A 26973-nucleotide genomic window follows, 5' to 3' on the forward strand; every position below is an offset into this window, starting at 1 on the left:
CTATCATCGTAGTCAAAATGCTTTCACTATTGACTGACAATGGGTTACCATCGAAAACATAGCCTGGAAAAAGCAACACTTACCCCAATAATGTTCGAATGGCTAAATAAGACGTTTATCCTGCAGAGGAGTTCTTACATCTGACAGTACGTCTTCAGCTGTGCTTCATATTTGCCTCTCGCCTCTCCCCTAATCACTTTTATCCGTCATCACCAATTTGCAAATGATGGTGAACAACTACTGATTGTGAGAATGTTTTGCAAGGATGTGCGCTGGTGCGCGTTCGTGGATGAGGGAAGCATGGTGCGTTGTGCACCCGCCCATATCGCTGTTGATAATGTGCTCTTAAAATAACATATAAACAACTCGCCATAGACTTCTGACCAGGTGTCTCTTGGTCAGTGGTGTAGTGCATTTTAGGTGGTGTACGACAGCGATTTTTAGACAACATGCCAGACCACTCCTTGCCATACCCCGTGGCGCATTGCTCAAAAAAAGAGACAAGTGCAAGATAAGAATAAACTTTGCTCTGGGATAATAATCCACTTTCTGCTATGCGCCAGGTAGCGAAAATAGGGCCCTCTGTCTTTACATTGTAGCCAAATTACATTTATGACTTCATGAGTTGTTTAACTCTAATCCCTTATTCTAATAGACTGCCCTGCAGATTGCAGCCCTGTGGTAGTGAGGGTGATGTCAGAGCCCACATGTCATTTCCTCTCAAGGTGAAAGTAATCTCAAAGGCCCTCTAGTGGGCAGAGAGTCAGACACACTGATATGCTGATGTCCTCACCTACAGCAGCGTGTAGCAGAGTGGTGGTGCAGGCCGTTAAAATCTGTTTTTTGGGGGTTCTCAGGGAGCTGCAACAAGGATCTTTACCTTTTACCGCATGGTTTACTAATGATGTGTCTGTTGAACCAGAGGAACCATGAACAAGAAGGGCTGTGACCAAGCTTTTGTTTTGACATTGAGATGTTGGTGAAAAAGCTACTCGTCGCACTTGTTCTCTCTGCGTATTGACATGTTGTTTATTCACGGTCTGCTGCACATGTAAATGGTTGCATCTTTCCTCACTAATGCACTAGGTTTTCCCTCTCAGTATTAGTGCTGTTTATGTGCTGGTGAATGACTCAGTACTTGTGGCCAATGTTCTGCTCTTCATCTGCTTTAGAACTGGGAGGCTGACATCTTGGCCATGGCCTATAACCCACACAGAGCTAACGCCTGCAGACAGGTCTTCCTGGATAAAATGTGAGCGAGAAAGCAGCATGACAGCAGTTTTTGTTCAATGCTTTGTAAATGACTTTGACTTTACTTAGATTCACTTAATTTTCAATGTCTTAGTTCTATTCACCAATGTTGACTCGATTCATCTTAAATTGCATAATGACAGAAGTCCAGAACAACCAAGATCAAAGCTCATATCCCTAGTAGTCATAGGGGTAAATAATGGGCATGATTAAAATAGGGTTAAAAAAATGGGCAAAGGGCAAAGACACTCAATGAGTGAGGAGTTTTGTGCATGTGGGAATATTGTGTGCTTATATGCTTAGGTCAGATAAATAGATTTTGCCTCGTTATTGTATACGCTTCAGTTAGATTTTGTCTTTACACTTGCCCAATATTTTAAATTAGGCCCCTTAGTGTTCCATTGTGAAAGACGCGCAATTTAAACATTTCAGGCTCTTGAGAGGGGACTTCATGAATTGGATTAAGGGTTGCTCTCTTTACATTAAATCTGCCTTTCACAGATATGTCCGACTTACTCTGCAGACCAACAAAGATGGCAAGATTCCTGTCAAAAAGTGAGTTTGTAGCATTGCACAATGTCTTTCACACATGAACACGTAAAGCAATACAGTATGGGAAGCAATGACCCGTATTGCCCATGCAACAACATTACACAGTGCAATGCCACTCCACTCTCCTTATTGCCCATGCAACAACATTAGACAGTGCAATGCCACTCCACTCCCCTTAAGTCAGTGTGGAATCAAAATGTGTTGGAACCCACTATTTTAACATAAAAGAACTATATTGATACAGCCAGTTTGCCCTCTTTAATCATATATACATAGTGTGTAAAGCTATTTAGAGGATATTATGCAATCACATGTTTAATTCCATTTTTAATTGGTTGAATAAGCTTCTATAAGATGTTCCGAGCTGATAAGAAGAGGGTTGACAGCGCATTATCTGCATCTGGCTTACCCAAAGGAAAAGTAAGTATGTCCATCTGTCCTCCAGTGAAGCTAATTTGAATTTTAAAAAATAGCTGGCTGTTAAGATGCATAAATGAATATACATCTGTGGCTTATGGGAATGTGTGTGTGTGTGTGTGTGTGTGTGTGTGTGTGTGTGTGTGTGTGTGTGTGTGTGTGTGTGTGTGTGTGCTTGTTTGCATTGTCTCAGTTTGACAGTGTCAAGCTGGAGGTCTTCACAGAGGAAAAGTACAAGGAGTTTCTCAGTAATTTATGTCCACGACCAGAGATTTATGAAATCTTCACGTCATAGTGAGTCTCCATGTTCCATTTGTACACCATAGAAACAGAGAGACACATAGATGCTTTTATTTGGATCCATAAGGAAAAGCAATTAGACAACATCCAAGTATTTTGGGAGGAGCCAGTGGGGAAGTAAATGGTTTACATTGGCCGCAAATTTACACTTAGACCCACACATCTACGTACACACACACACACACACGCACACACACACACACACACACGCACACACGCACACACGCACACACACGCACACACACACACACACACACACACACACACACACACACACACACACACAATGTAAAAACACAAAGGCACCATCTGCATTCTACAACTCACTGGCTGAACAATTGGCATGTGGGTGGGAGAATCTATTATGGGCATCGGTCTCCTGGCAGAGCAGCAGTGGCAGCATACACAGGCCCTCATACACTGAATTCGGCCAGGCGCTGTTTGTCACACACTCCTTTCTGTACACAGAAATGGTATTTTGTACTGTGGCATGGAAGAAAGTTTTACATTTTGATGAAACTCACCACCAAAAAACAGTGCAAAAGACATTGTATTTCCTCAACAAAATGCACCATCTAAGCACATCACACCAAAACTAGATGTGCCGCATAGCAGTCCATAATATGACCATGGTTTGGTGATCTCATGTACTACAGTATCTGAAGAAATAAACTTCTCAAGTTCTCTCCATCCTTTACTCCTGCCACTCCTTGTAAACTGCAAGTCTCACATGATCTCCTCTTGGTTGCTCAAAGATTGCAGGAATTCTTGCTTAGCTATACATGTACATTTTACAAAACATTATTTTTTTACAAAGGTCAAAAAGGTCTTTGACTAAGGTTATTGATATATCCTTCACATATTCAGACAGTGTATTAAGAGTCTATAAAGGCTCTATTTTGATCCATACTAGACAGTATACAAGTAGCCTTAGATCATGACCAACTGGTTGCTTATTAAGGATTGAGAATAAATGACCCATTGATTAAGAAATAACAAAATTGTTCAATAGACTCAATAAATGTGCAGTGATGCTTAATACATACCTTGTTGAGCACTAATGTCTAATATATACACGTATAAGTTATGTTCCCTACAGTATACCAAAGTGTTGCCTAATTTTGCACTAAAGTATACTATTGTTTCTTTTCCCCCAACACACACACACACACACACACACACACACACACACACACACACACACACACACACACACATACACACACACACACACACACACATACACACATATCCACAGCTCCGCCAAAGCCAAGCCCATCATGTCAAAAGAGGTCCTGACCAAGTTCCTGAATGAGAAGCAGCGCGACTCTCGACTCAACGAGGAGCTGTACCCTCCCCTGAGGCTGGACCAGGTCAAAGCCCTGATGGAGAAGTACGAGCCCATCTCTGCCAACATCAACAGGGGTGAGTGAGGGGCCCGGGGCCAGGCCAGTCCGGCCACTCAGCTTTCTTATCGTTCCAATGAGGAGTCAAAGTTACAGCCACAAAATGTAAATATGATCTACAGGTGTGTATACAGAACCACCTGGGAACCATAGCACTGTTCTTGCCATCAGCAGAACATTTTCTGAAATGTCTGGCCTAGTTTGTTCAGCATTAATGTATTAAGATTTTAAGTATATGTAAGTGTGAGACTATACTGTAGCTTTCCTCTGAGTCCCTTAAAAAAACTTCTGTAATCATGCACTGCATTTACCAGACCCACTAGTTTTTGTTGAGTACAGAAACGTGTGTGTGTGTGTGTGTGTGTGTGTGTGTGTGTGTGTGTGTGTGTGTGTGTGTGTGTGTGTGTGTGTGTGTGTGCGTGTGTGTGTGTAGGCCAGATAACTCCAGAGGGCCTTCTGAACTATCTGATTGGGCCTGAGACATCTGCGGTGGTCCAGGACAAACTGGCCCAGAGCCACGACATGAAGCAGCCGCTCAACCACTACTTCATCAAGTCCTCACACAACACCTACCTCACAGGTAAGCTCAATACAAACGCACGCGCACACACACACACACACACAGGCACGCACGCACGCAAGCACGCACGCACGCACGGACGCAAAAAGTGGTTAGAGAGAAACAAGTTGTTTCTGCAGTTGAAACTCTATAGGCCCATTAATATACATGCCCAACTGCCAACCCCCACCCCCCGTCTCCCCAACACACACACACACACACACACACACACACACACACACACACACACACACACACACACACACACACACACACAATATAGTTTCTTTGGGAAAAGCAAAGTAAATTGATAGTAGTCAGTAATTTCTGTCTTTGGTCAAATTAGTTTTACTGTAATAACCATGGTTCTATGTATGTTAGTGAAAGGGACCTTATGTATTGCAAATAATACTATATATGGTTGTTAGTCCCTGTGAGTGTTTTATGACTATAGTAAAATGAATTGCAATTTCAACATTTTTAGTTAAGATAATAATAATACATAACAATACATTTAATTTATATAGCGCCTTTCTCATACCCAAGGTCGCTTTACAGAGAGATCCGTTAAGATTAAGTTTAAGTTTAGATTAAGTTTATTTATAAGATTTGTTATATATATTATTAATTATCTTATCACACACACACACACACACACACACACACACACACACACACACACACACACACACACTCTTACCCTCTCCACTCTCTCTTCACTCTTTCCCCACCTCGCTCTCTCCATTTCTCTCTCCATTTCCCCCCCCCCCAGCGGGCCAGTTCTCTGGCGTGTCGTCCCCTGAGATGTACCGCCAGTGTCTGCTGGCTGGCTGCCGCTGCCTGGAGCTAGACTGTTGGAAGGGCAAGCCGCCCGATGAGGAGCCAATCATCACCCACGGCTTCACCATGACAACCGAGATCCTCTTCAAGGTTTGACCTCTGAGCGCTGTGTTAAAGGTCCAGTATATAGGAGCACCTTGTTAAAGATACGAGCCTTACTTCTGATGAGATGTTGTAGCTATTTGAGCTCAATAGACAACACAATGACACCCCTGCCTCCCATACTGCATGCACATTGGCTGGTATATATCTCTAAAAGAACACTGTGAGCATCTGTTGTGTTCTTTTGATGTCAGTGGTTGCACCTGAAGTTACTTGTATAAGCCACGAATGTAATAATGATCAAGAATAGCTCCTTTATAATCAAGAACTGTTAATGTTGCAGAGGAGTTCCCTGAGGATACTAGATCAGGAGAGGACACTGAAGAGGAGGGCTATTTGTTTGGCCATTTATTTATAAATGTTAGCTGCTCGCTTAGATGTGTTATTTGAAAGCCAGGCTGATGGAGAGTGTCTGTGTGGTAGTCTGGCCAGCATTTGTTCCCATCCTGTCCCTCAGGAAATTCCTGGTAAACATTTGCGTCTGTCAGCTTCCTGGAAGTCATGCCCAGGTGGCACCTGAAGCGCCATTAAAAAGACCAATGTTGGCACACCCGAGGGACTCGTACCTCTGCATATATGACAGGGCTGGCTGGCACTACCACACGACATCAGCCTGGCATGGAAATAGCCATAAAACTCAATACGACTAGAGGTAAAATGAAATTCTGAAGGCACATCAGTGCCAGACATATTAATGGTTAGGATGACACGGTCAGATTAGATATCAGCAGAAGGATAGAGCAATCACAGATGTCAATACATGATGATGTTTCCCCAAAAGTATTGTTGCTCCGTCCATTTTAACTGAAGCAGTGTGTTCTAAACGATAGTCTATCCATCATTTAACGATGGTCATAGTGCAGTGATGCTTTTAGAAAGTGCAGGGCAGGCCAGTGCTGGCCAACAGTGTCCATCTGGGTAATAAATTGTGTTTGTGTCTTTGGCAGGATGTGATCGAGGCCATTGCAGAAAGCGCTTTCAAAACCTCCCAGTACCCCGTTATCCTGTCCTTTGAGAACCATGTCGACTCGTAAGGCCTGTTCTTTATTAAACCCAATCCGAAATGTCTCAGTTATCTTTATCAGAAAATACAGTATTAGGTAGATTGCCATCTAGTTTCATAACATTACAGTTTAATATACTGGAGTTACTTTTCAGAACTTTTATGGGAGCTCTGTGCCCAGAGAGACCATCTAGACCCTCTATACTTGGATATCCACATGCCTGTTGTTGGCAAACACAGTGCATTCTTGTTCTTGACTTGTTGACTTGTGAATTTTCCAGGGTGAAGCAACAGGAGAAAATGGCAAACTACTGCAGGACAATATTTGGAGATGCTCTGCTGACCGACCCACTGGATAAATACCCAGTGAGTCCAGCACTGTGCTCATGATGTATCCAGTTTGACCAATCTCATACAGCCATGGAGGACTGCACTAGTGATATTTCACTCTATATTTCAGTGCTTCTAATTTATCTGCCTCCTACAGTATCAGATTAATCTTTGCCAAACAGCTGATTTCAAACATTTGCTCTTTATGCTATCAGCATATTTCCACCCTCTTTCCTGAAATCCATTTTCCCCACAGCCTCTGCTAATCGCCCTGTGTAGTGGCTGTGTAGTGATGGCGAGGTGAACCTCACCTCAGTCGCCCCTCCCCCTTGTTTCTCGTTAACTTTGGTGTGACCTTCATGGTGCAGTTCTACACCTCCACTGATTCATTTTCACACAGAACCCCCTGCGGACAGCCTCCCTGTGTGTGTGTATGTGTGTGTGTGTGTGTGTGTGTGTGTGTGTGTGTGTGTGTGTGTGTGTGTGTGTGTGTGTGTGTGTGTGTGTGTGTGTGTGTGTAACACTACAATGCTGCCAAGTGGAGGGGAAATTGTGCTCTCTCAGTAATTCTGTGTGCAGTTGGTCCTTTGTATTTACTATCTAGTAAAATTCTTACCTGCCGTGCACATGTGTCCATGTGTGTCCCTGTGGTGTATGTATTTACATGTGTGCATGTGAGGTGTTGATGTTGCTGTTGATGTGTGTGTATATGTATGTTGTGGTTTTCTGCAGAAGTGTGTCTGTATGTTTGTTTAGTATTTCTGCATTCTTGCGTGTATACATGTGTTTTCCCTTGTGCATGTGTGTTTGCCTGTGTCCAGCTGAAGCCGGGTCTTCCCATCCCCCCCCCCTCTGAGCTCATGGGAAAGATCCTCATCAAGAACAAGAAGGGGAACACTGCCACCACCACACCCAACGCAACGAAAACACCAGCCCCAGAGCAGGCCAGCAAATCGCCAGAAACTCCCCCTGTTTCTGCGCCCGAGCTGGCCACTGATCCTGCCCCAGAGACAGCTTCTACGCCCAGTGACTTGTCTGAATCTGCCCCTGTCTCACCCTCAGCTGATGGGGCAGTAGAGCTTGGCTCAGATCCAACTAACACCACCTGCACCTCCCATGTTGGTCAAGGTGGGCATCAAGGAGGGGGGGTGGGGGGGTTTGGAAATAATGTTATAGGCAGGATACTTTTGGCTGTATTATTGGACACTTGCAGTTGTACATTTGCCACAGGCTACTTGTAGATACATCTTTGTTGTATGTGTGAATACCTACTTCATGTATATTTTATTGTGTGTATGTCTGGGGTTTCTTTGTGAACGTCAGAGGCGGATGAGGAGGAGCAGGAGCAGCAGGATGAGCAAGACGAGGAGAAGATGAAGAACTCAGATGAGGTTCGTTCATCTCGTTAACATTCTGGCTGAATTCATTCAAATTATCAGACTTTACACTTTGACCATCATTGAAATGAGGGCCTTTTATGTATTTATGTATTGCAGTGTTTTTCAACCTTTTTTGTGCCACGGCACAATTTTGTCACTTAAAATGTCACACGGCACATTAACATCCTGTGTGAAGAAAAAATAAACATACCATAGCCTAAAATGTCAAATAATACACAGATATGGCCTTATTATGGCTTCTATGCAAGACCTGCTCAATAAAACAAGCGCCCTCTGTTTCATTTGTAGGTGACTATATCTAATTTAATTGTTGTTATGAACTGGATATGTGATGATTCTGTGAATACTGGATATGGGGCCCCCGTTGTACAATGCCTGCATACCTCAAATAGTGCAATCATACAATCAATGAGAGCATGTGGTTATAAATTCTTTGATGCAACAGTTGCTTTTCTGGACCAGTGAGTGACATTTGGGTACTGTAATTTTCTGCGGCACACCTGATGATCTCTCACGGCACACTAGGGTGCCCTGGCACAGTGGTTGAAAAACACTGATGTATTGGACCAAATGTTTGGACAGTGATATTGGCACATTGGGACACTTGGCTACATGTTGCATGTTGACTTGAGATTTGAGCATTATACATGCTCACCCATTCTAAATAACAGTATTGATTCAAGTGGACATGAATCGCCTCTCTCCCGCTCCTTACACCCCCACAGTCCTGGAGGGCCACCCACTGACTTCCTCTTCCTGTGTTTCTCACACTCTCCCAGGGAACAGCTGGACAGGAAGTGACAGCATACGAGGCAATGTCATCAATAGTCAACTACATACAGCCTTGTAAATTTATCTCCTTAGAAGCTTCCAGAAGTAAGTCTGGGCACTTCACTCTATCAGAGATCTCATGGAAGTGTGAGATGCCCAAATAAATCTTTAATAAGGAGAAATCATAATTTTGCCTGAATATCAGATGGAACATGTTGCAATACATTACCCTTATTGTGTGCTAAACACAGATTGTGACTGAACATTTTGTTTCAAAATAGTGGCCCATGGTGGTAAATCCATAATAGTGTTTACTGTAATGTGTGCATATGCATATCATATGTCTAATAGTTCTATCAGTGCAAATTATGGTGAAAATATGAATTTCTGATCATCTTATACTGTACATGTACTGTATATTTAACTGTAGACTAACCCTTAAAGACTCATTACTCAGCACTGAGTTCATTGTTATGTGCATCTATTGTTTTTGCTTGCAGGGAAAAATAAGAGCTATAACATCTCTTCATTTGTGGAAACCAAAGGAGAGAGTCTCATTGCCAAATCAGCGGTGGAGTTTGTAGAGTATCCTTTCCTAAAGAGGCTGCATCTCTGTACACAAACCATTACTGCAGTTAACCCATGTTAAGCACGTACATGTCTTAACTGTGCATGATTTATGTACAATAGATGTAGAGATGTATGTTATGTAATATGGGCCCAGAATATGATTTATTAAAAGCAGTGTCACACAGAAATAATTCAGTGCATGTTATATATTTTTCATACATTTTCTTTTATTCCTGATATATATTGTGTGTGTTCCTAAGCGTGGTGGTTCAGATACAACAAGAGGCAGATGAGTAGGATCTACCCTAAAGGCACCAGAATGGACTCCTCCAACTACAACCCTCAGCCCTTCTGGAATGCAGGCTGTCAGATGGTAGCGCTAAACTACCAGACCATGGGTACAGTTCTGCTGACTCTGCCCTCTGTTTGTTACGTCTTAGGTTTACATTCCAATAAGCAGCAGCAGTGGCAGCAGCAGCAGCATTCATTATTCATTCTGCAGCTGCTACCCTTTGGGTGTTGTTTACTTTGGCTCTTGACTTGTGTTTGTTGTTGATAATCAGAAGGCTTTTAAGGCTTTGTTTTATTTATAGGGGTAGAGAGAGAGAGAAGTGTTCAGGTTTTGATCACTAGGTGTCACTCTAGTATAGGCCAAGCCAGAGCCATCAATACATACGGCTTTGGGTCAAGCTACCTCTTCATTGGGTGCAGAGGGTTCCATGTTGGATGAATGGTGATGGTGGGAGTGGGTCTGCCATATAAAGCAAACAGGACATGGTTACACTTTATGCTTTTTCATGGAGAATGTAGTTTACGTTGTCTATTAGCTATTTTTCACTGTCATTGTTGTAATTGTTTAATTTTCTGCTTCAATGCTTTCAGATTATTCTGAGTGGATGGGTTGGATGGATGGGTGTTGTGGTTGCATTTTTAGTTTTATACTTTATTTCTATACTTTTTGTGTTCATCTGTGTTCTCAATCTCCTCCCTCTTCAGATTTTCCTATGCAGCTGAACATGAGTCTATTTGAGTTCAATGGAAGAACTGGCTACCTCCTCAAGCATGACCTATTGCGGAGGAACGACAAAACGTTTGACCCGTACTGTGATAGGCTTGACACCATTGTGGCCAATACACTGAGCATCAAAGTATGTGGGCCAGTTCATTTCTTTACATGCCAACTCACTTCTTTGCATGCATAGACACACACACACACACACACACACACACACACACACACACACACACACACACACACACAGAGGACAGCAGAATCAACAAAACCATGTATGTGGGATAAATGAGGTGAAAGAAGGTATAGAATGGCTACAGTTCTTCAATCACATCTTTCATCTGAGCCTCAGCATCTTTGTGAAATCATAGATGTAGAGCATGAGATCAGTTTCCCCTTTGCTTCCCATGGAACCTGATTTCACACAATTGTTCCAAATAGACATCTTGTTGGCAACACTTTGAATAGTTAATCTACAGAGACTTTACAGGTTGTTAATAGATCACTGTAGTAAATGAATGTCAACAGATAGTTAAGCATCTGAGCATCTGCATAGTTTATAGGAGACCATCCAAGTTAATCTGACCTGACCATCTTGTCTCCTCTGACCACACAGATCTACTCAGGTCAGTTCTTGTCTGAGAAGAGTGTGAAGACTGGGGTGGAAGTTGAGATCATAGGGTTACCAGGAGACCAGAAGCGCAAGTTCCGCACCAAGTGGTGTGTGACTCCCAACTCAATTAACCCTGTATGGACTGATGAGCCGTTTGTCTTTGAGAAGGTTGGTGACGCCTTGTCACAATACATATCACCAGTATGTCAGTATATCAATAGGATCTGAAAGTATTGCACAGTATCTGGTCAGTGCAATCTAATCAATGGATCTTAATGTAAGGTATATACTGATGATATAAATAATTCATATAGTTATAGTATAATTGCACAGTAACAGTTCATATAATTATCAAAAACCTAAAATGACTTAGTTTAGTGGTACTTGCAATGTCATCTTAGCTGTTTTCTCTCCATCCCCTAATCCTGCTGCTCCTTGCAAACCATACAGAGGTGGTGTGTGGCCCCCGGAAATAAGGCATTATGCCCACCAAGTGTTATATTTCCTGATGTTTCCGTGTCCCGGGAATCATCGACTAAAAACGTGTGGAAAGAAAAATGAAAAAAAAAAAGGTTGACAAAACCTGTATGACTGTGCTGCTCTAGCGCTGGCAGCAGCCATAGTGAGTGAGAAGTGGGTAGTTATCCATCGCACTGTGAGGTAGGATTCATTTAGCTGGGTAATGCAGTTTAGGAGAAGGCCGGCTAAATGACCATCTGAATGTTCAGCATAATCACTTCCATGCAAAGTGCATGAGTGGATGTCATCCACATGAGTAGATGTCTTCAATCTGCTGAGAGTTGGTTGTTGTCCGTGTGAAGATCTCGTTTCCTGAGATGGCTTCACTGAGGATCGTGGCTTATGAGGAGGGAGGGAAGTTCCTAGGACACAGGATCATCCCAGTCGATGCCATCCAATCAGGTAAGACTATAATGGTAGACAAAGTCCTCCACACGTGTCAAAATAATAATAATAATAATAATAATAATAATAATAATAATAATAAAAACAGATCTAAAAATACTTCAACATAAGTGTCTATTTTTATAATCAGGCCCTGTATTTAAACATGACAGCCTCGTTGCAATCAAAAATTGTATGGAAAATAGTGCAGAGAACTTTTAGAGTTTTAGAAGAAAAAGCTTTAAGGAGACATGTTGGTTTCATCACCACAGGATATCACCACATTGGGTTACGGAGTGAGAGCAACCTCCCCCTCACCCTTCCCTCCCTTTTCGTGTACATCGAGGTGAAGGACTACATCCCTGCAGCTTTCGCCGGTAACGCCCATTCAGACATGTCCGACCTAAAGTTCACCTCAGTCTCCCTGTAGTGACCGTTATGACCACATCAGTGTCCAGAGTTTAAGTGTTATAGTCACTGGGACTTGAGACCCAAATATACCCCCTGCATGTTTGCCAATCAGTCCTTGTGGCTGATTGCTTGATTGTTCAAGCATCTGAGTGATATTGACTAATGGTGTCTAATATGTGACAATAACACAATTACAGCCATTCAAAGTTACCCTGGAAATCTTCTAAAGCACTCTGTCTTGTTTGTTTTTCAAGATTTCACGGACGCTTTATTCAACCCAGTGAAGCATTCAGACAAGCCATCAAAGACACAGGAGGTAAATGGATATCAGAGGGAGAGAATAGCATTTTGAAGATGAGATAGTTAATTTTTCCCTTGGCAACAACATCTCGGTTTTATGGCATGGTCAAAGTGTGACTGGTCAGTTTGTCATGAGTCACTGTGTGAGTCCCCTCTTTGTTCTCTGTCCAGTCATCAGCATATCTCTGCCCCTATGAGCTCCCCATGGCTACTACACCTGAGGTAGCCAAAGCTCCACCACCGTCTACTCCACCTGTGGCAGGTAAGAAAAGCATGTGCTCGTGGGCAGTCTCACTGTTCAGCTGACTTTTAGAGGGGGTTGAGCTTGGGAGTCGGGTGAAAAAGTCAGACATACCGGTCCAGTACACATTATTATTGGGACAGATGAATCCTGCTCCCAATTGCTGTCATTATGTATTTTCAAAGCAGATACAGTTATACACTACACTTACACAGTACTGTAAGTTATACACTAGCTTTTAGTGAACTTCTCTGGCTCTTCAATTGATTTGCTTTGTGGCAGTTGCTCAACTGCTTAGTCACCAAGGGAAATTACATGTAGAGTGTTAAATAATTGAAGAGTTTTGTTTTTAACCGGTGACTGGTATAGCATGCGAGAACACTGTGTGTGTTGACTCAGATGTTGAAGTCAGTAAGGATCCAGAAGAGGGCGCTATCCTTCCTCCACCACCTGAGGAATCTCCTGTAGCTGATGCTGATGCTACAACTGCTGCCGCCGCCGTTGAATCCCCCTCATCCCCGATCACGGAGGAGAGAAGCCCCACTCCACCTCCAGAGCCCACTACAGAGCCAGTGACACCCCTCATCTCTCCCCCTGACCCCCCCATTCTCAACGGGCCAGCTTTAGACTCTATCGACATTGCCCCCACCCCGACACTCCCTGAACCAGAGGCAAACATTGTGCCAGTCCCAGAGCTACCATCCCCTGATCCAGACATGGAGACTTCAGATGAGCCACCTGCCTCTGAAGCTCCCGCTGCTGAGCCTCTGTCTACTGGGAGTGAGGGGGAGGACAGGGCTGGTGACCCCCCCTCTGAGCCTGCACCTGGAGCTGAAGCAGCCGCTGGTGAAGTGGCCTCAGCCACATTAGTTACCAACTCATCCACCGACTTAACAGGTAGGGGTGGTCACTTAACAGGTAGGGGTGGTCAGTAGGGAAGGTGGCGGGCCTATTGTAATCAAATCCTTCCACCTGTGTGTCTGTCTGTCTCTGTGTATGTGTGTCCCCACTCAAATAACTTACAAAGTACTGGTCCAATTTATGGTCACCTATACTGTAGGTATAGTCACCTGACTGCTCTTATAAACTGCATTGTTACAGTACTATGCTGAATGTTTAGTGGATGTCATTTAGTGTTTGCTTTTTTACTTAGGTATCGTCATCATACCAGTTTACAGACTTCATATTGACAAACAAGCACCTTGCGAGATGCGTTTGCATGCAGTGATTAAATAGTGAAATATAGTACACTTGAGGTCTTTACGGCCTACTTCCAAATCTCTGCTTTTGAGAACCTCGTCAGTGTTTTGTATCTGTCATATCTTATGTATCTGCCCTGAGTCTTGCTCTGATGATACTCTTCTGAGAACATGTCATTTCATTTGTTACGACATTTCATTTGTTATGACTGTGAGAGAAACTTTTCCCCTTCTACCCACTGTGTCCGTCCACATAGAACCCTCCACTGTGTCCTCTGAGGAGCTGCTCCAGCACAAGAGCTTCCTGAAGGTCACCAAGAGGCAGGAGAAGGAGCTGAAGGAGCTTGAGAGAAAGTTCCAGAAGAAAGGCGAGGAGCTGACACAGAAATACAGTGACCAGTTCAAGTCCCTCAAGAAGAAGACCTCCCTGAAAAAGAAAGAGTAAAAGTTTATTTCTTGTTTTTTTTTCTCTCTCTCCAACTCTCACGATGTCATTTTATGAAGTTCTGTCTCATGCATGTCGCATTGGCCACAGCATGGGGGCAGCACTACCAGCAGAAAATGTGCTGCTGATGCTCTATAATTATCTCCGACAGGAGAGATGACGATGATGCTGCTGTTGTTGTTCAGAGCGGGTCTCTCTTAATTGGAGTATATTTAGACTCTGTTCTAAGGCAGCAGCAGCCATGATAAAAATATTCCATGCCTAATAGATAATCCACCTTTCAGAGAATGCTAATTGCTAATGGATCTTTCTTTTTAACCTGCTCTCTCCAACCTACCCACCTACCAGCGTTCAAGCAACACTGTTGTTGTAGTTCAGTGCTAAAGGCCCATCCTGAGTTAGGTGGAATTTCAGAGAGGGGGTCGAGTGAGTTATTCTAGAGCCGTACCACGACTCAATGTAGTAATTCAGCCTTCAGCTGGATTCCTGCTGAGAGGAGTCTAAAGAGGCTGCACTCAAGGTGACTGCATGCACAAAGTGGGTGTATGAAAGGTGGGCAGGGAAGGTGGGCAGGGAAGGTGGGCAGCTTCATTTGTGTTGGACCCTGTGAGGGTGGTGCAGTAACCCAAGAAGGGAGCTCTCAGTCCCTCACCAGTTAATGCATTTAAGCCTGGACAAAAGGGAAAAATCAATTAATCAATCAAAATGATTAGGTGCTCAGCTGCATGCTTAGTAGAAGTCTTCTCATTTAGAGAGACATTTTATATTCTAGAGAAATGACATCTCTTTTACAAAACAATAGAAAAAGCTTTAACAAGATTTAATCGTTAAAAGAGAATTCCGGTTATTTTTCACCTAGATCTAGTTTCTCGATGTCACCAAGTTCTGTCGGTACAAAAACATGTAAACAATTGGTTCTACCTAGCTCCCCATGAGTTCCCATGTTCATGCCCCCACTGTAGTTGCCTTGCAGCTCTGTTGGCTGCAGCAACTCGAGGTAGGCAGAACCAATTGTTTTCGTTTTTCTTCGTTTTATTTTGGTTTGTCCCCATGTTACCATTAGCTCAATATTGTTTTCGGTGCCTCCGGAAATGCCTTAGGAATGCAAATGTTTGTTTCTACAGTTGAAAGGGTCTATAAACCTATCCATACATACATGGCCAACTGCACATTTTATATCACCTCACTTTCCTCTCAAACTTGTTAACCCTTGCAGTTGGCAAGATTTCTTTGATCATATCACTGAAATCGACACTATGCTCCGACAGAACAACATAAATCAGCCGGGTTTAGAAAAAAAAATGCACTTCTACCTCCACCTAGAGCCTGTTATTTGGTTTGCAAATATCCACAGCTCCCGGTTCTTCTGGTGCAATCAGAGCAGGGCTGTGTGAGATCTGACTGTCAATCACAGACTGGTGCAGTCTGGTGCGCACTGATGAGCACAGACTCGATGAGAGGGTGCTCGGTGGTAGTGGGGGAGGGGCATGAGAGTTGTAAACATTCAACATTTTGGCTAAATCCCATCAATCTGACAGACTTGCCAACTGCAGCTTTAACTGGTCCTCTGTCACGGCACCCCCTGCAGGGCTGGAAGTGAACAGGCGAGTGGAGAACCTCAGATGGAGCGTGTGCTTGATCTGAAGGAGAAGATGCAGCTGGAGCTCAGGGCACAGTGGACTGAGCAGTATCACTCCACCAGGAAGAAGAAGGAGCAGCATGCTACCGAGGTACAACACAGGCTAGAGACATGTCGTCATTACTCACACATCCTCTTCAATGTATAAAAGTAATATTGCCAAACTTTCTCACCAAACAGCAGTACAGTTATAGGCCTACTAATTATTAGGTGGGTAGGTATTTGTATGCACATTTAGGCTATGTAGCATTTTATTTTCCATTCTCATACACATGACATATGAAGCCATTGTTTAACCTACTATTGCCATTAGTTACCATTTATTTGCTTTTACTGTAAAACTATTGGAATAGTTACAGTATATGACTTTTTCTGGTGTGAATGGTCGCTGTCTCGCTTCCCTCTAGCGTCTGTGAGCGGAAAAAACACAACTTGCAACTTTGGACCGGCGGGCCAACGGCCTCAGAGACAGAAAGTCTCGCGGTCTCGGGATGTAACGAATTGCTTTACTGCACTTCACACGCCAGGCACCAGCTAGAACAAGGTAGCGATGGAGTTTCTCAGACATTCGTCATGGCAGAGCCAGCGAAAACAAGCAGAAAATGAGTAAACCATAGTCTGGGAAAGAGGAAACGGCAGACTGACCAATTGAGGAGTGTCGTAAAATATATACTCTAAAGCTGTAGGGGGAGCTCTGCAGAGAAACCTGCTAGCAAAAAGTGAGAAAACAGCGGAGAAATTGCCAAAACTGCATAGGGGGGCTTTAACTACCGTAAAGAGTCCCTAGGTTGTTTTTACTCTGAAGTTACACTTTAAAAGACAGAGGGTTTGAACACTACTTACAAAGGTGATTGTGTGCATATATTATTATGACCGCCGCGCAGCGAAGCGGCGGTCATATAGGTTTAGTAAGATTTTTTTTTTTTTTTTTTTTCGCATGCCCAAATTTCCGTCAATGAGTCCCGGGACACTGAAAGACCGGGGTACACGAAACTTGGTGGGCATGTAACCCCACATAGATAGCATGGAACCATCGTTTTTCGTTTTGATCTGTAGCCCCCCCGCTGGACTGGACCCCCGAAAGGAGGGTAGGGCAGACACAGTTTTCTGTGAATATCTCGAGAACCGTAGGGTTTAGGAGGACCATTTTTTTTTTGTATGTTGATCTCAAGGGGCCATGTCAACCCATTCCATAACCACTCATTTCATGTATAGCGCCACCTAGTTAAACACAAAAAAGTAAAAATGAGGTGTTGTAATTGAAGGTATCTGTGACCTAACATAGTCAAAACTGCACGAAATTGGAAGTGTATGATCATTATTACACCCTCTGTATGCACGCCAAATTTTGTGGATTTCCGTTCATGGGGGGCCACACAATAAATTAATTTATGTTACTATACACCAACTGGCCTGTAGGTGGCCGGAGACAGTTTTCTGTGAATATCTCGAGAACCGTAGGGCCTAGGAGGTCCACCTTTTTTATGTATGTTGGTCTTAACGGGGCATGTCAACCCATCCCATTACCACTTATTTCATGTATAGCGCCACCTAGTTAAAAATTAAAAAGCAAAAAATTAGGTGTTTTCATCACAATATCTCTGGCTGACAAGGTCAAAACTGCACGAAATTAAAAGTGTAGGATCATTATGACACCCTCCGAATGCATGCCAAGTTTTGTGTACTTTCGTTCATGGGGGGCCTTACAATAAAATAATTTATGTGTACATTTAGTGACGTACACCAACAATGATTCCCGGGACACTGAAAGACCGGGGTACACAAAACTTGGTGGGCATGTAACCCCACATGGATAGCATGGAACCGTAGTTTTTCGTTTTGATCTGTAGCCCCCCCGCTGGACTGGACCCCCGAAAGGAGGGTAGGGCAGACACAGTTCTCTGTGAATATCTTGAGAACTGTAGGGACTAGGATGACCATTTTTTTCCGTATGTTTGCCTCCAGGGGTCATGTACACACATGTGCACAAACAGATACACACACACACACATACATTCACAGTAATCATACGTATGACACATACTCAGACAGTAGACATATGTACGCTTGCACAGGCACATACGCAGGCACACACACAAGCGCACGCACACGCACACGCACGCACGCACACGCACACACACACACACACACACACACACACACACACACACAACATAAACATGAACATGCACACATGCACACAATTCAAGAATTTCTCAGAATTATGAACAGGCAAGATGGAGGTGGGGTTGTATAAAATGAATTTTACATGTGAAATCTATGAACTAATCATGTTTTGGTACTTGTTGTCTAGCAGATATCAGTGAGAATTGAGTACGTGTGGATAATGCAATTTAGTGAGACAGTTAGAATCATATAGGCCTTTCAGCGTGATTTATTTTTGTGGAAAAAATGTGCTGGACTGGGCGGCGGTCATATTTTGTACCGCTCTGCGGTACATCTAGTTTAGTGTCTGAATGACTGTTTTAGCTATGTTTGATAAATATTCAAATTGATGTATAAGAGAAATAACTTGATGCATGGTTACCATGCCAATTTAAATGATTTCCTCCACTCCTCCTTCTCTCTGTATTGTACTACTCTATATTGCTGCGTTTACCAGTTTATGTGGTCACAGTCCCAAAAGTGCCACATGAATGGGACTGGTATTGTTAAGCAGCACTGTACAATCAGGCCATGGTTTGGGGCGATTGGGCTTTTGCAAGCGGTGCATTCAATCACAACTTTCCCATTCAGCCATCTGACTGTAAGCCCACTCTGTCCAATAAACCTGTATTTACAATCAGGCCTGGCAGCGCACCAGAGCTAGAGCTCTTGCTGAAGTAGTCATAAAAGTGAAGTAGGACACGCCGCTCACAGGGAGGGAGAACGTGGAGGGGGTGTAGGGCTCTGATCGGAACTTATCACCCACTTTATGGAGGAGCAGACATTAAAATTGCCCTTTTATAATCATATTTGAATGTGTATGAATCAGTGTTTTTAAATGAGGCCTCAAGTCTGTTTAGAAACATCAAAAGTCAGTTTTGAAACATCAGTTCTTCTTTGGTCACAGTGCTTAAGGCTTCTTGCCAAGCAGTTTACCTACTGTACATACAGGTGTGCCTGTCCTATGCTTTAGTTGCATGGTTGCACATATAACAAACTCATTCATTCAAAGCCAAATAAACTCTCCAGTCTTGAAATCAGACACAAACTGCTCAGCATTTCTAGCTTTCCACTTTACTGCTCAACCTTAATTCATGATTGTAATTCACCAGTTCAGGTAGTTGACCTTAAAGGCCAGGATGGACTTTCCCATATCCGTGTATAGGCTTCACTGCTCCAGTCACAAGGTGTCCGGTCTCCTCTCTCTGGACACGGGCCAGGCTGCTGCCGAGGGCATTGATTCCTCATCAGTGCTGAGGGTCAACCATGGCACTTAACCCCGCCCCCAAAGTGACTTCTGGGCCTCTTGACTCAGACTCCATGCCTTGTGGAGTCAACAGCTCTTTGGGACTCTCACACTCACACACATTCACTTCACACACACGCATACACACTCACGCTCCCTCGCTCCGGGAGCTGAGATTTGGAGTGAGTCAGAGGACAGTGGCGATAAAGTGGTTAGAAATCCAAGGCACAGATCTTGGCACAGAGTATTTATTGGACTAGGAAAGGTTTGGACATACGTCCATAGAATAGGACTGGAGAAAACCAAATAGAATTAAACAAAAAACATTCTATTCTACTTGTATTGTCCAAGTGCCTTGATTTCTTATCATTTGAAGTGTGCACTCAGATGCAGACCCGTGGAGTGGAGAGCATCAGTGCACCCGAGCACTTATCATTTGGAGACAGGAAATAGGAACCATCTTAAGTGGCTATATAGCATGTGAAGTGTGATTCTTGCTGAGGGCCATGAATGAACATGCTGGCCATGGTGTTAGCATTCAAGCGGTAGTCATGAGAGAATACAGAATTGAACGGACATATCGATACTGTTAGTGCTATATACTAGTCATCCAAGCAGAATGCTGAGTGAACATGCTGTCTTTAGCATTAGCGGTAAAGGGCTAGTCATAATAGCAGATCTTGTATTTTCATCACACGTTGGATGGGGTGGCTGGTACACAGATGGCCACCTTTTGTGTTGTTGGGCTGTGAGATGAGATGCTGTGATGTCATGTGTCCTGTTTGCTGTTTCCGGTGTAAAAGTGCCTGACCAAGCTGCTGGAGATGGCCACTGAGAGACACTCCAGCGAACTCAAAGCCTTACACAGGTGAGGCTCATGCATGACCACAGACACACACACACACACACACACACACGCACGCACGCACGCACGCTCGCACGCACACACACACTCTCTAACTCCACTTTTATCGAAGACTGGCAGAACTGAAATGTATTTGAAACTTCTGCAGCTGTAGTTATTGTGCCCAGTCAACATGCCAAACATACAGCTCCATTCTTTCAGGTTATGCAACCACTGTAGACTGATTTATTATGAGAATGTGTGGGCGGCAAGCTGCTTTTGTACCTCTTTTGCACATTTCTCTAAACATTTCTTTAATTGTGCCTGCTAATATTTTTATTTATCTGCAAAGTTTTTTCCAACATATTAATCACAGTCTTGATGTCATTGCACCAAATTGCAACAAATACCTGTTCCTCAGAACCTGTGTGTTTGTTTATGTGTGAGTGTGAGTGTGTGTATGTGTGTGTGTGTGTGTGTGTGTGTGTGTGTGTGTGTGTGTGTGTGTGTGTGTGTGTGTGTGTGTATGTGTGTGTGTGTGTGTGTGTGTGTGTGCACATGTGTCTGGTCATGTGCTTTGCTTTAAGCGCTGCTCTCCCCTGGTTCCCCACGCCTTCTCTCTTTCTTAGCTGGCCAATGGTCATCAGTGTGCTGTGAGGTTGCAAAATGACCTGCTGCTGTTCATGCTGCAGAGCCTTGAATAGCACTCCTGGCCAGAACACACACCATTTACTGACTATATTTAACCCCAGTCATTTGGTCTGAATGTGGCCTCACAGAAATGTCAACCTTGCCAGCGGTGGCAATACCCTGCACATTAATTCAGATGAGTGTTTCTGAGGGGGAAAGGTACGGCTCGCAGGGACAATGATTCGGTAAGATAGAGTCTTGCTCTGGTGGTGCCGTTATAAAAATGTCTCTTGTTTCCATCTCCGCTGCCTCTCCTGTTTTCTCAGTGAGAACAAAGAGATGAGGAAGAAAACAGACTCCAAGCGATCAGGAACAGACAAGCGCAGGTGAGATGACGGAGCTAGTGGTGTCAGGTGGCTTCAATGATTAGAAAATATCCACTTGACAACAACCTATTGTTCAACACTATTTTGCTTGAATAGAAATAAAATGTAATAAGCATAACATTATTATGCAAAACAATTAAACAAAATTAATAAAATGTATATGTAATGTAAAATGTATTTCTTTTTCAACCTTGTCAATTAATAACATTCTTTAAATATTAAATCAGTGAAGCATCATTTGGACATTAGTCTATTGTGAGAGGGGTGAATTACTTATTCTCTTCTTGAGTTTGCCAAAAAATACAGATGGTTGTATATCTACCATCGCCAGCGAAGACAAACATTGACATTTCACACCAAATCCCTCAGTTGCTAGCGCTGAGGATATCTAAAAACTGGTGCTCAGAGGTAAAGTTGAACTTAGGAATCGCAGGGCTCGTAGTCAGGGCTCGTAGTCTTAGGAATCGCAGGGCTCATAGTCTTAGGATCTAGTTAACTGTCAGTGGAAATCAGTGGAACAACAAAATTCAAGACGTTTATTTCATTCCCTTACCACACAGTTCTTCATAACATAAAATTGCTATCAAGCAAAAAACAAATTCCTTAAAAGGATTCTTGACAGAACTATACCATTTCCATAGACTCCAGCCTCAGAGTTTTTTTCAAACACACCCTTCTCCTGGACTTTCCACAGAGCTCACAGTGACTTCATGTCACCTGGGCTGTCCCTCTGTCCCCTTCCGTTCTTGACAGCCTCCTCTATCATGTCTTGGTCTAATGCTTTGGGTGGCCATCACTCTCTCTCTCTCTCTCTTTCTCTCTCTCTCTCCCTCTGTCTCTCTCCCTCTCTATCGCTATCTATCTATTATATCAATCTGTTCCTCGAAACCCAGCGGCTGTGTCTGTTTTTTCCACACCAGCATACACCTGGTTCCGCTTATTCAATTGAGCCGTGTCAGATTGGAGCCCCGAGCAGTTTCCACAAAGACGCCTGGCCGGCCACCTGCTCAGAGTGCTCTAGTGATTCAGCCGTCAGATTACACCACAAATGCATGGCGCATCTAATGTCAGCTGTTGCATAATCTTCAGCAGAAATAACATGCTGCTCTGTTTTGACATGGGATATACAGTATATTGTCAAACCTTGTAGTGCATTGGTATAACATGTTTCTCCCTATACGCACTGATTTGCTCTCTTTTCCCCAAAAGACTGAAGAAGAGCAAGAGTGTTGAGCTGCTTGATGAAGATGTCCCTGACAATAAAGAGGTATGTGATTTTTTACCCACAATCTGTCCAAACTTTCTGACATGAGTCTCTCTGTGCAAAAACCCTCTGCAACATTTCCTTCCTCTCCAAACACTGTGCTTGCCAGAGCCAATGGGTAGTGGGAACCCAAGAGGGTCATTATGGCCAACAGGGAATGCTGCTCTGGAATAAGCATGTGTCATGATCTGATTGAGCCGTGAGTCACAGCATGGTGGCAGAGCCTGGAGGTCTGCACAGAGGAGGAGGAGGAGGGGGCATGATGCCAGTCCCTTAGCCACAATTATGGGGCTGCGCTTCACCAAGAAGCCCAGCAATTAGTCCTCCTCTGGCATCTCTGAACCAAGGGATACACAGTTTTGCAAGCTGTTGGTCCATAATACTTGCACTCTGATGATTAGAACATTCTGACCAGGAGAATGGTCCCCTCTTACTCATCCTGTGTGTATGGCTGTGTGTGTGTGTGTGTCAGTGTGAGAGAGAGAGAGGAGGGGTGTATGTGTGTGTGCATGTGTGGTGAGGGGGTGTTCAGTGGAGAGAGATGTGTGTGTGTGTGTGTGTGTGTGTGTGTGTGTGTGTGTGTGTGTGTGTGTGTGTGTGTGTGTGTGCGTGTGTGTGTGTGTGTGTGGAAGTGAGTGAGTGACTGAGAGCATGTGTGCGATGACTCATTCTCTGTTGTTGTTCAGCTCCCTCCTCACATGTTTGCTCATCAGCGCTCAGCAACATTGTCAGCAGCAGCCTCTGTCAGCCCACCTGCCCCTTCGCTTCCATTTGCCACCGCTAAAATGTCTACTCCGCTATTGTTTGTCCGCTAAAATGTCCACTTGCCTTCACTCACGAGCAGGCCACAGCTCTCAGTATGCCGGCTGCTCTTCTGAAGACCTCCTCAGGCCTCTCACCATGCCTCTCTGTGGTCTGTTACAGGCTGAAGACTGTGTGAACGCCCAGGAAGAGGCTCTGAGGAAGAACCAGGCTGCCACTCTGGAGACATTCAGAAGCTTTGTTGGCAAGGTGGTGACATCACAGAGAGTATCAGCACTTCCACTGAATGTTCCTGAACATGCCATCAATAACAATGAGTAGCACAGCAAATAACTGCAAAACAAGCAATACATACATTTTTTTACCATAAATCACAAGCATTATTACTGTAGAAGGCAAGCCACTCCTAGAATTACTCTTATGCCAACTCAAAAGGAAAGTCTAACCATCCTGTCCCCACTCAAACCAGTGCTAATTTCATTTGGGTGTCATGTTTTATGGGAGACAGTGGTATACGCTATGGAAACAATGTTTTTGCCAGTTATCTGATTTTTGGTAAGTGGTCTAGAATTGTTTGATTGGTTTAATATTGTGTTACTGTCAGTATACTATGGTAGTCATGGTATTCATAGAACTGCTATTATCTTAGATTTAATGAGCACATGTTAAGGTAATAAACAACATGTATTATTTGTCTGTCCCCTAATCCAACATAAAATCTTTAGGATGCAAGGCCTATAGCTTGTCCTTATCAAATCCTTTTAATAGCTTGTAATTTATGGGCTACTGTAATCAGTGATCAGTCCTTGTCTTGGTGGACGTGTCTGGGATGGTGCCTCTTGTAGGCCTTTTCACATGCAAACTGAGTTAATGACACAAGTGCAAGTCTGAGCTCTGCAAGTGGCAACAGCTGATGGCATCTGATTAAAGCTGCACTTGACTGTGGAGCTGTCCAATCATCGTAAAGTGCAACAGCTCACATTTTTCCCAGCAGGAAGCACAAACAAAAATATACTTTGTGCTCAGAAAGTTCTGATAACTTTGCCTTTTATCGGTGAAGCACATGGAACAGTGGCACAAGATTTCACTATTTGTGGACTTGGATGCACCCTGATGGCACTCCATCCACCATATGTATAGCCCATCTTCCCAAATCTAGACTGGATTGGATGTACAAAGTATAAATCATCAGTCAGTGTATCTCTGAAGTACCACAGCTCAAATAGGCTACATTTTTAGATCTCAGGAAATTGTCAGGAATGATGTTTCTTTCTTAGAAAATTTTTTTTTCTGTAGATAACTGGAATGTTTTGAAGAACTCTTTTTTTCAAGTTGATAATGTTAGCTGGCATGTACTGGCACCCTGCTGAGAATGTATAATTCTCAGCTTTTGTTTTGGATAGTGTAGGATAGTGTGCCACTTTCTATGCAGCTTTTTGGTATGGTTGAACAAATTTTTAAAAAGGATATATCCTCTCTGTCTACAGGACATCTGAGATGTCCTTTTATTTGCACTTATATGGGTGTAACTTTCTGTGCAGCTTTTTGGTCAGGTCTACAATCAAATCATGGGGTCATGATTCAATAGAAAACGATAACAGAAAAGGCTGCACTTTACACAGAATGGTACTTGCAAGTTCGTACATTTTCTCTGCAATAGAGCCAATAAAAGAAGTAGTTTATGCAAAGTGCAGTCTTTTCTTGTTTTCTGTGACTATGCCATAAGTTCGGTGCAGCACTCTGAGAACTTTGAGAAAAGACTGAGTGAAGGCTGCTCCCATTTAACTGACTGAGTAAAGAGAGTGTGTTGTGATTACAATCCGGTCTTTTTGTCCCGTAGCTGGTCCGAGAGGCCCTGGACGAGCATGGGGAGAAGATGCGGACGCTGCCGTGTGACGTGAAGGTGGCGGTGAACACCTGCATAGGGGCACACTTCCCCGAGCAGGTGGAGCAGCTCGCTGACAACAAGCCGGAGAAGGTGGGCCAGTATGGACACGTCTTCCTGGGGTGAACGCAGGAACACACACGCAATCATCTTATTTAGAATGTTTATTTTTAAGTGATTGCGTGGATTTTAGTTTACTTTAGTTGATTGTGTGGATTTTAGTTTACTTTAGCTGATATGTGGTATGTAATCCTCATGATATATCATACCTCTAGAGTACAGTGGTAGAGTGCAGTGCATAGAGCTATATTTTACATCTGCCAGTGGAGCAAAAGATGTTAAAAGGTGTGAGCCATTGTCACCTACAGTACAGTACATTTCAAACCTAAATAGTGAAAGGATTCCTTTTATGATTGAGAGGGTGATGTGGGGGTTGAGGGGGGCTAATGGAGCAATATGTTTTTAATGGAAGCTCAGGCAGTTAGCATCTCAAATGAAACTGCACATCAGGTGTCTGGTAATGTGGGGGAGGTGGAGGCAGGAGCTCAGTCTCTGCTGATTCATCCTGACCTATTTTTCAAAGAGTTTCAATCTTTTCTTCTCCTCAGACATTCAAACAAATTCATTTCTAAATGGCCTGTAAGATGTTTTTTATTCTTGTTCATTACTTTTTGGCATATGAGCTAGAGCCTAGCATTATGTCAAAGAGGGAGCATTTTAGGTAAAAAAAGAAAAGAAAGCAAACATATAAAAGAGCCCTGTGGCTTGCCTGTCTAGCAAGGCTTTTTCATTCTCCTCTCTCTCTTCCAAAGGGCAAGGGGCTTATGGGTAATAAAGTCGAGCGGGAGAACATGGTGAATCAGAGTGTCTTTGTCAGTCTCCATGTGCCAGTCACCGACTCAAATTGTCACATACCTCAGATGGAGGTAACCCGCCTGTTCTCCCAGCACCCTCCACCCTTTGTCCATCACAGATGAATGAAGAGAGGAGAAGTGCATTTACAGATGCACGGCAGAGCCAGTTACTAATTAGGGGCCTGTCTTTTGTACAAGATGACAGTAAATCGTTAAGCTTTTTTTCTTTTCAGTTTCCTTTGTTCCATCCTGTTTGAGAATTAATTCTGTGATTAGCAATCATCATCATTAATACCACTTTGTCTGGAATTGTAATTCAATGCCCCTCCAATGCCTCTTAAAGAATCTCATAGGATTTTAGGATTGTAGAAATCCAGTCATTTCATATATAACTAAGGGAACATATGTAGTGTAGATGTATTGTAAGTGCCTCTGACCTCTTAAGCTTTCTGACAGATGATGCACAATGCGCTTTCAAAGTACATGGTAGTGGTGTAGCTTACATAATGAACTGGAGGTGACAACATATTCAAAACAAGAAACAATTACAGTGCTCTGTATGTGCTTTGAGTTAATAACGATATTAATAATTCATGCTATTAACAATGGGTTGAAATAAACATGTTGGTAATTGAATTTGTCTCTGTGAATCTTGCTGTTTGAATATGGATG

General features: G+C 43.3%; 1 protein-coding gene across 1 annotated transcript in view; it reads left to right on the forward strand.

Moving 5' to 3' along the window:
• The window catches only part of plcb2 (phospholipase C, beta 2), a 28924-nt gene extending 3351 nt beyond the window's left edge, over window positions 1-25573 (forward strand). The window contains 31 exon segments of the mRNA XM_076299819.1: window positions 1173-1252; window positions 1753-1806; window positions 2148-2223; window positions 2414-2514; window positions 2909-2913; window positions 3790-3945; window positions 4360-4506; window positions 5258-5415; window positions 6375-6457; window positions 6712-6796; window positions 7582-7650; window positions 7653-7704; window positions 7823-7888; window positions 8084-8151; window positions 8940-9036; window positions 9432-9516; window positions 9775-9899; window positions 10498-10649; window positions 11130-11294; window positions 11948-12047; window positions 12302-12406; window positions 12695-12756; window positions 12912-13002; window positions 13381-13878; window positions 14438-14621; window positions 16214-16355; window positions 20480-20544; window positions 21477-21536; window positions 22746-22803; window positions 23725-23829; window positions 25403-25573. Coding sequence (XP_076155934.1) covers window positions 1173-1252; window positions 1753-1806; window positions 2148-2223; window positions 2414-2514; window positions 2909-2913; window positions 3790-3945; window positions 4360-4506; window positions 5258-5415; window positions 6375-6457; window positions 6712-6796; window positions 7582-7650; window positions 7653-7704; window positions 7823-7888; window positions 8084-8151; window positions 8940-9036; window positions 9432-9516; window positions 9775-9899; window positions 10498-10649; window positions 11130-11294; window positions 11948-12047; window positions 12302-12406; window positions 12695-12756; window positions 12912-13002; window positions 13381-13878; window positions 14438-14621; window positions 16214-16355; window positions 20480-20544; window positions 21477-21536; window positions 22746-22803; window positions 23725-23829; window positions 25403-25573 — 3465 coding nt within the window.
• The last annotated feature ends 1400 nt before the right edge of the window (window positions 25574-26973 follow it).

This window comes from Alosa pseudoharengus, unplaced genomic scaffold, assembly GCF_046254945.1.
Source record: "Alosa pseudoharengus isolate Yale_2024_CS ecotype anadromous, Long Island Sound unplaced genomic scaffold, YU_APseudo_1.1 YU_APseudo_1.1_scf_22, whole genome shotgun sequence".
NCBI classification, from domain to species: Eukaryota; Metazoa; Chordata; class Actinopteri; order Clupeiformes; family Clupeidae; genus Alosa; species Alosa pseudoharengus.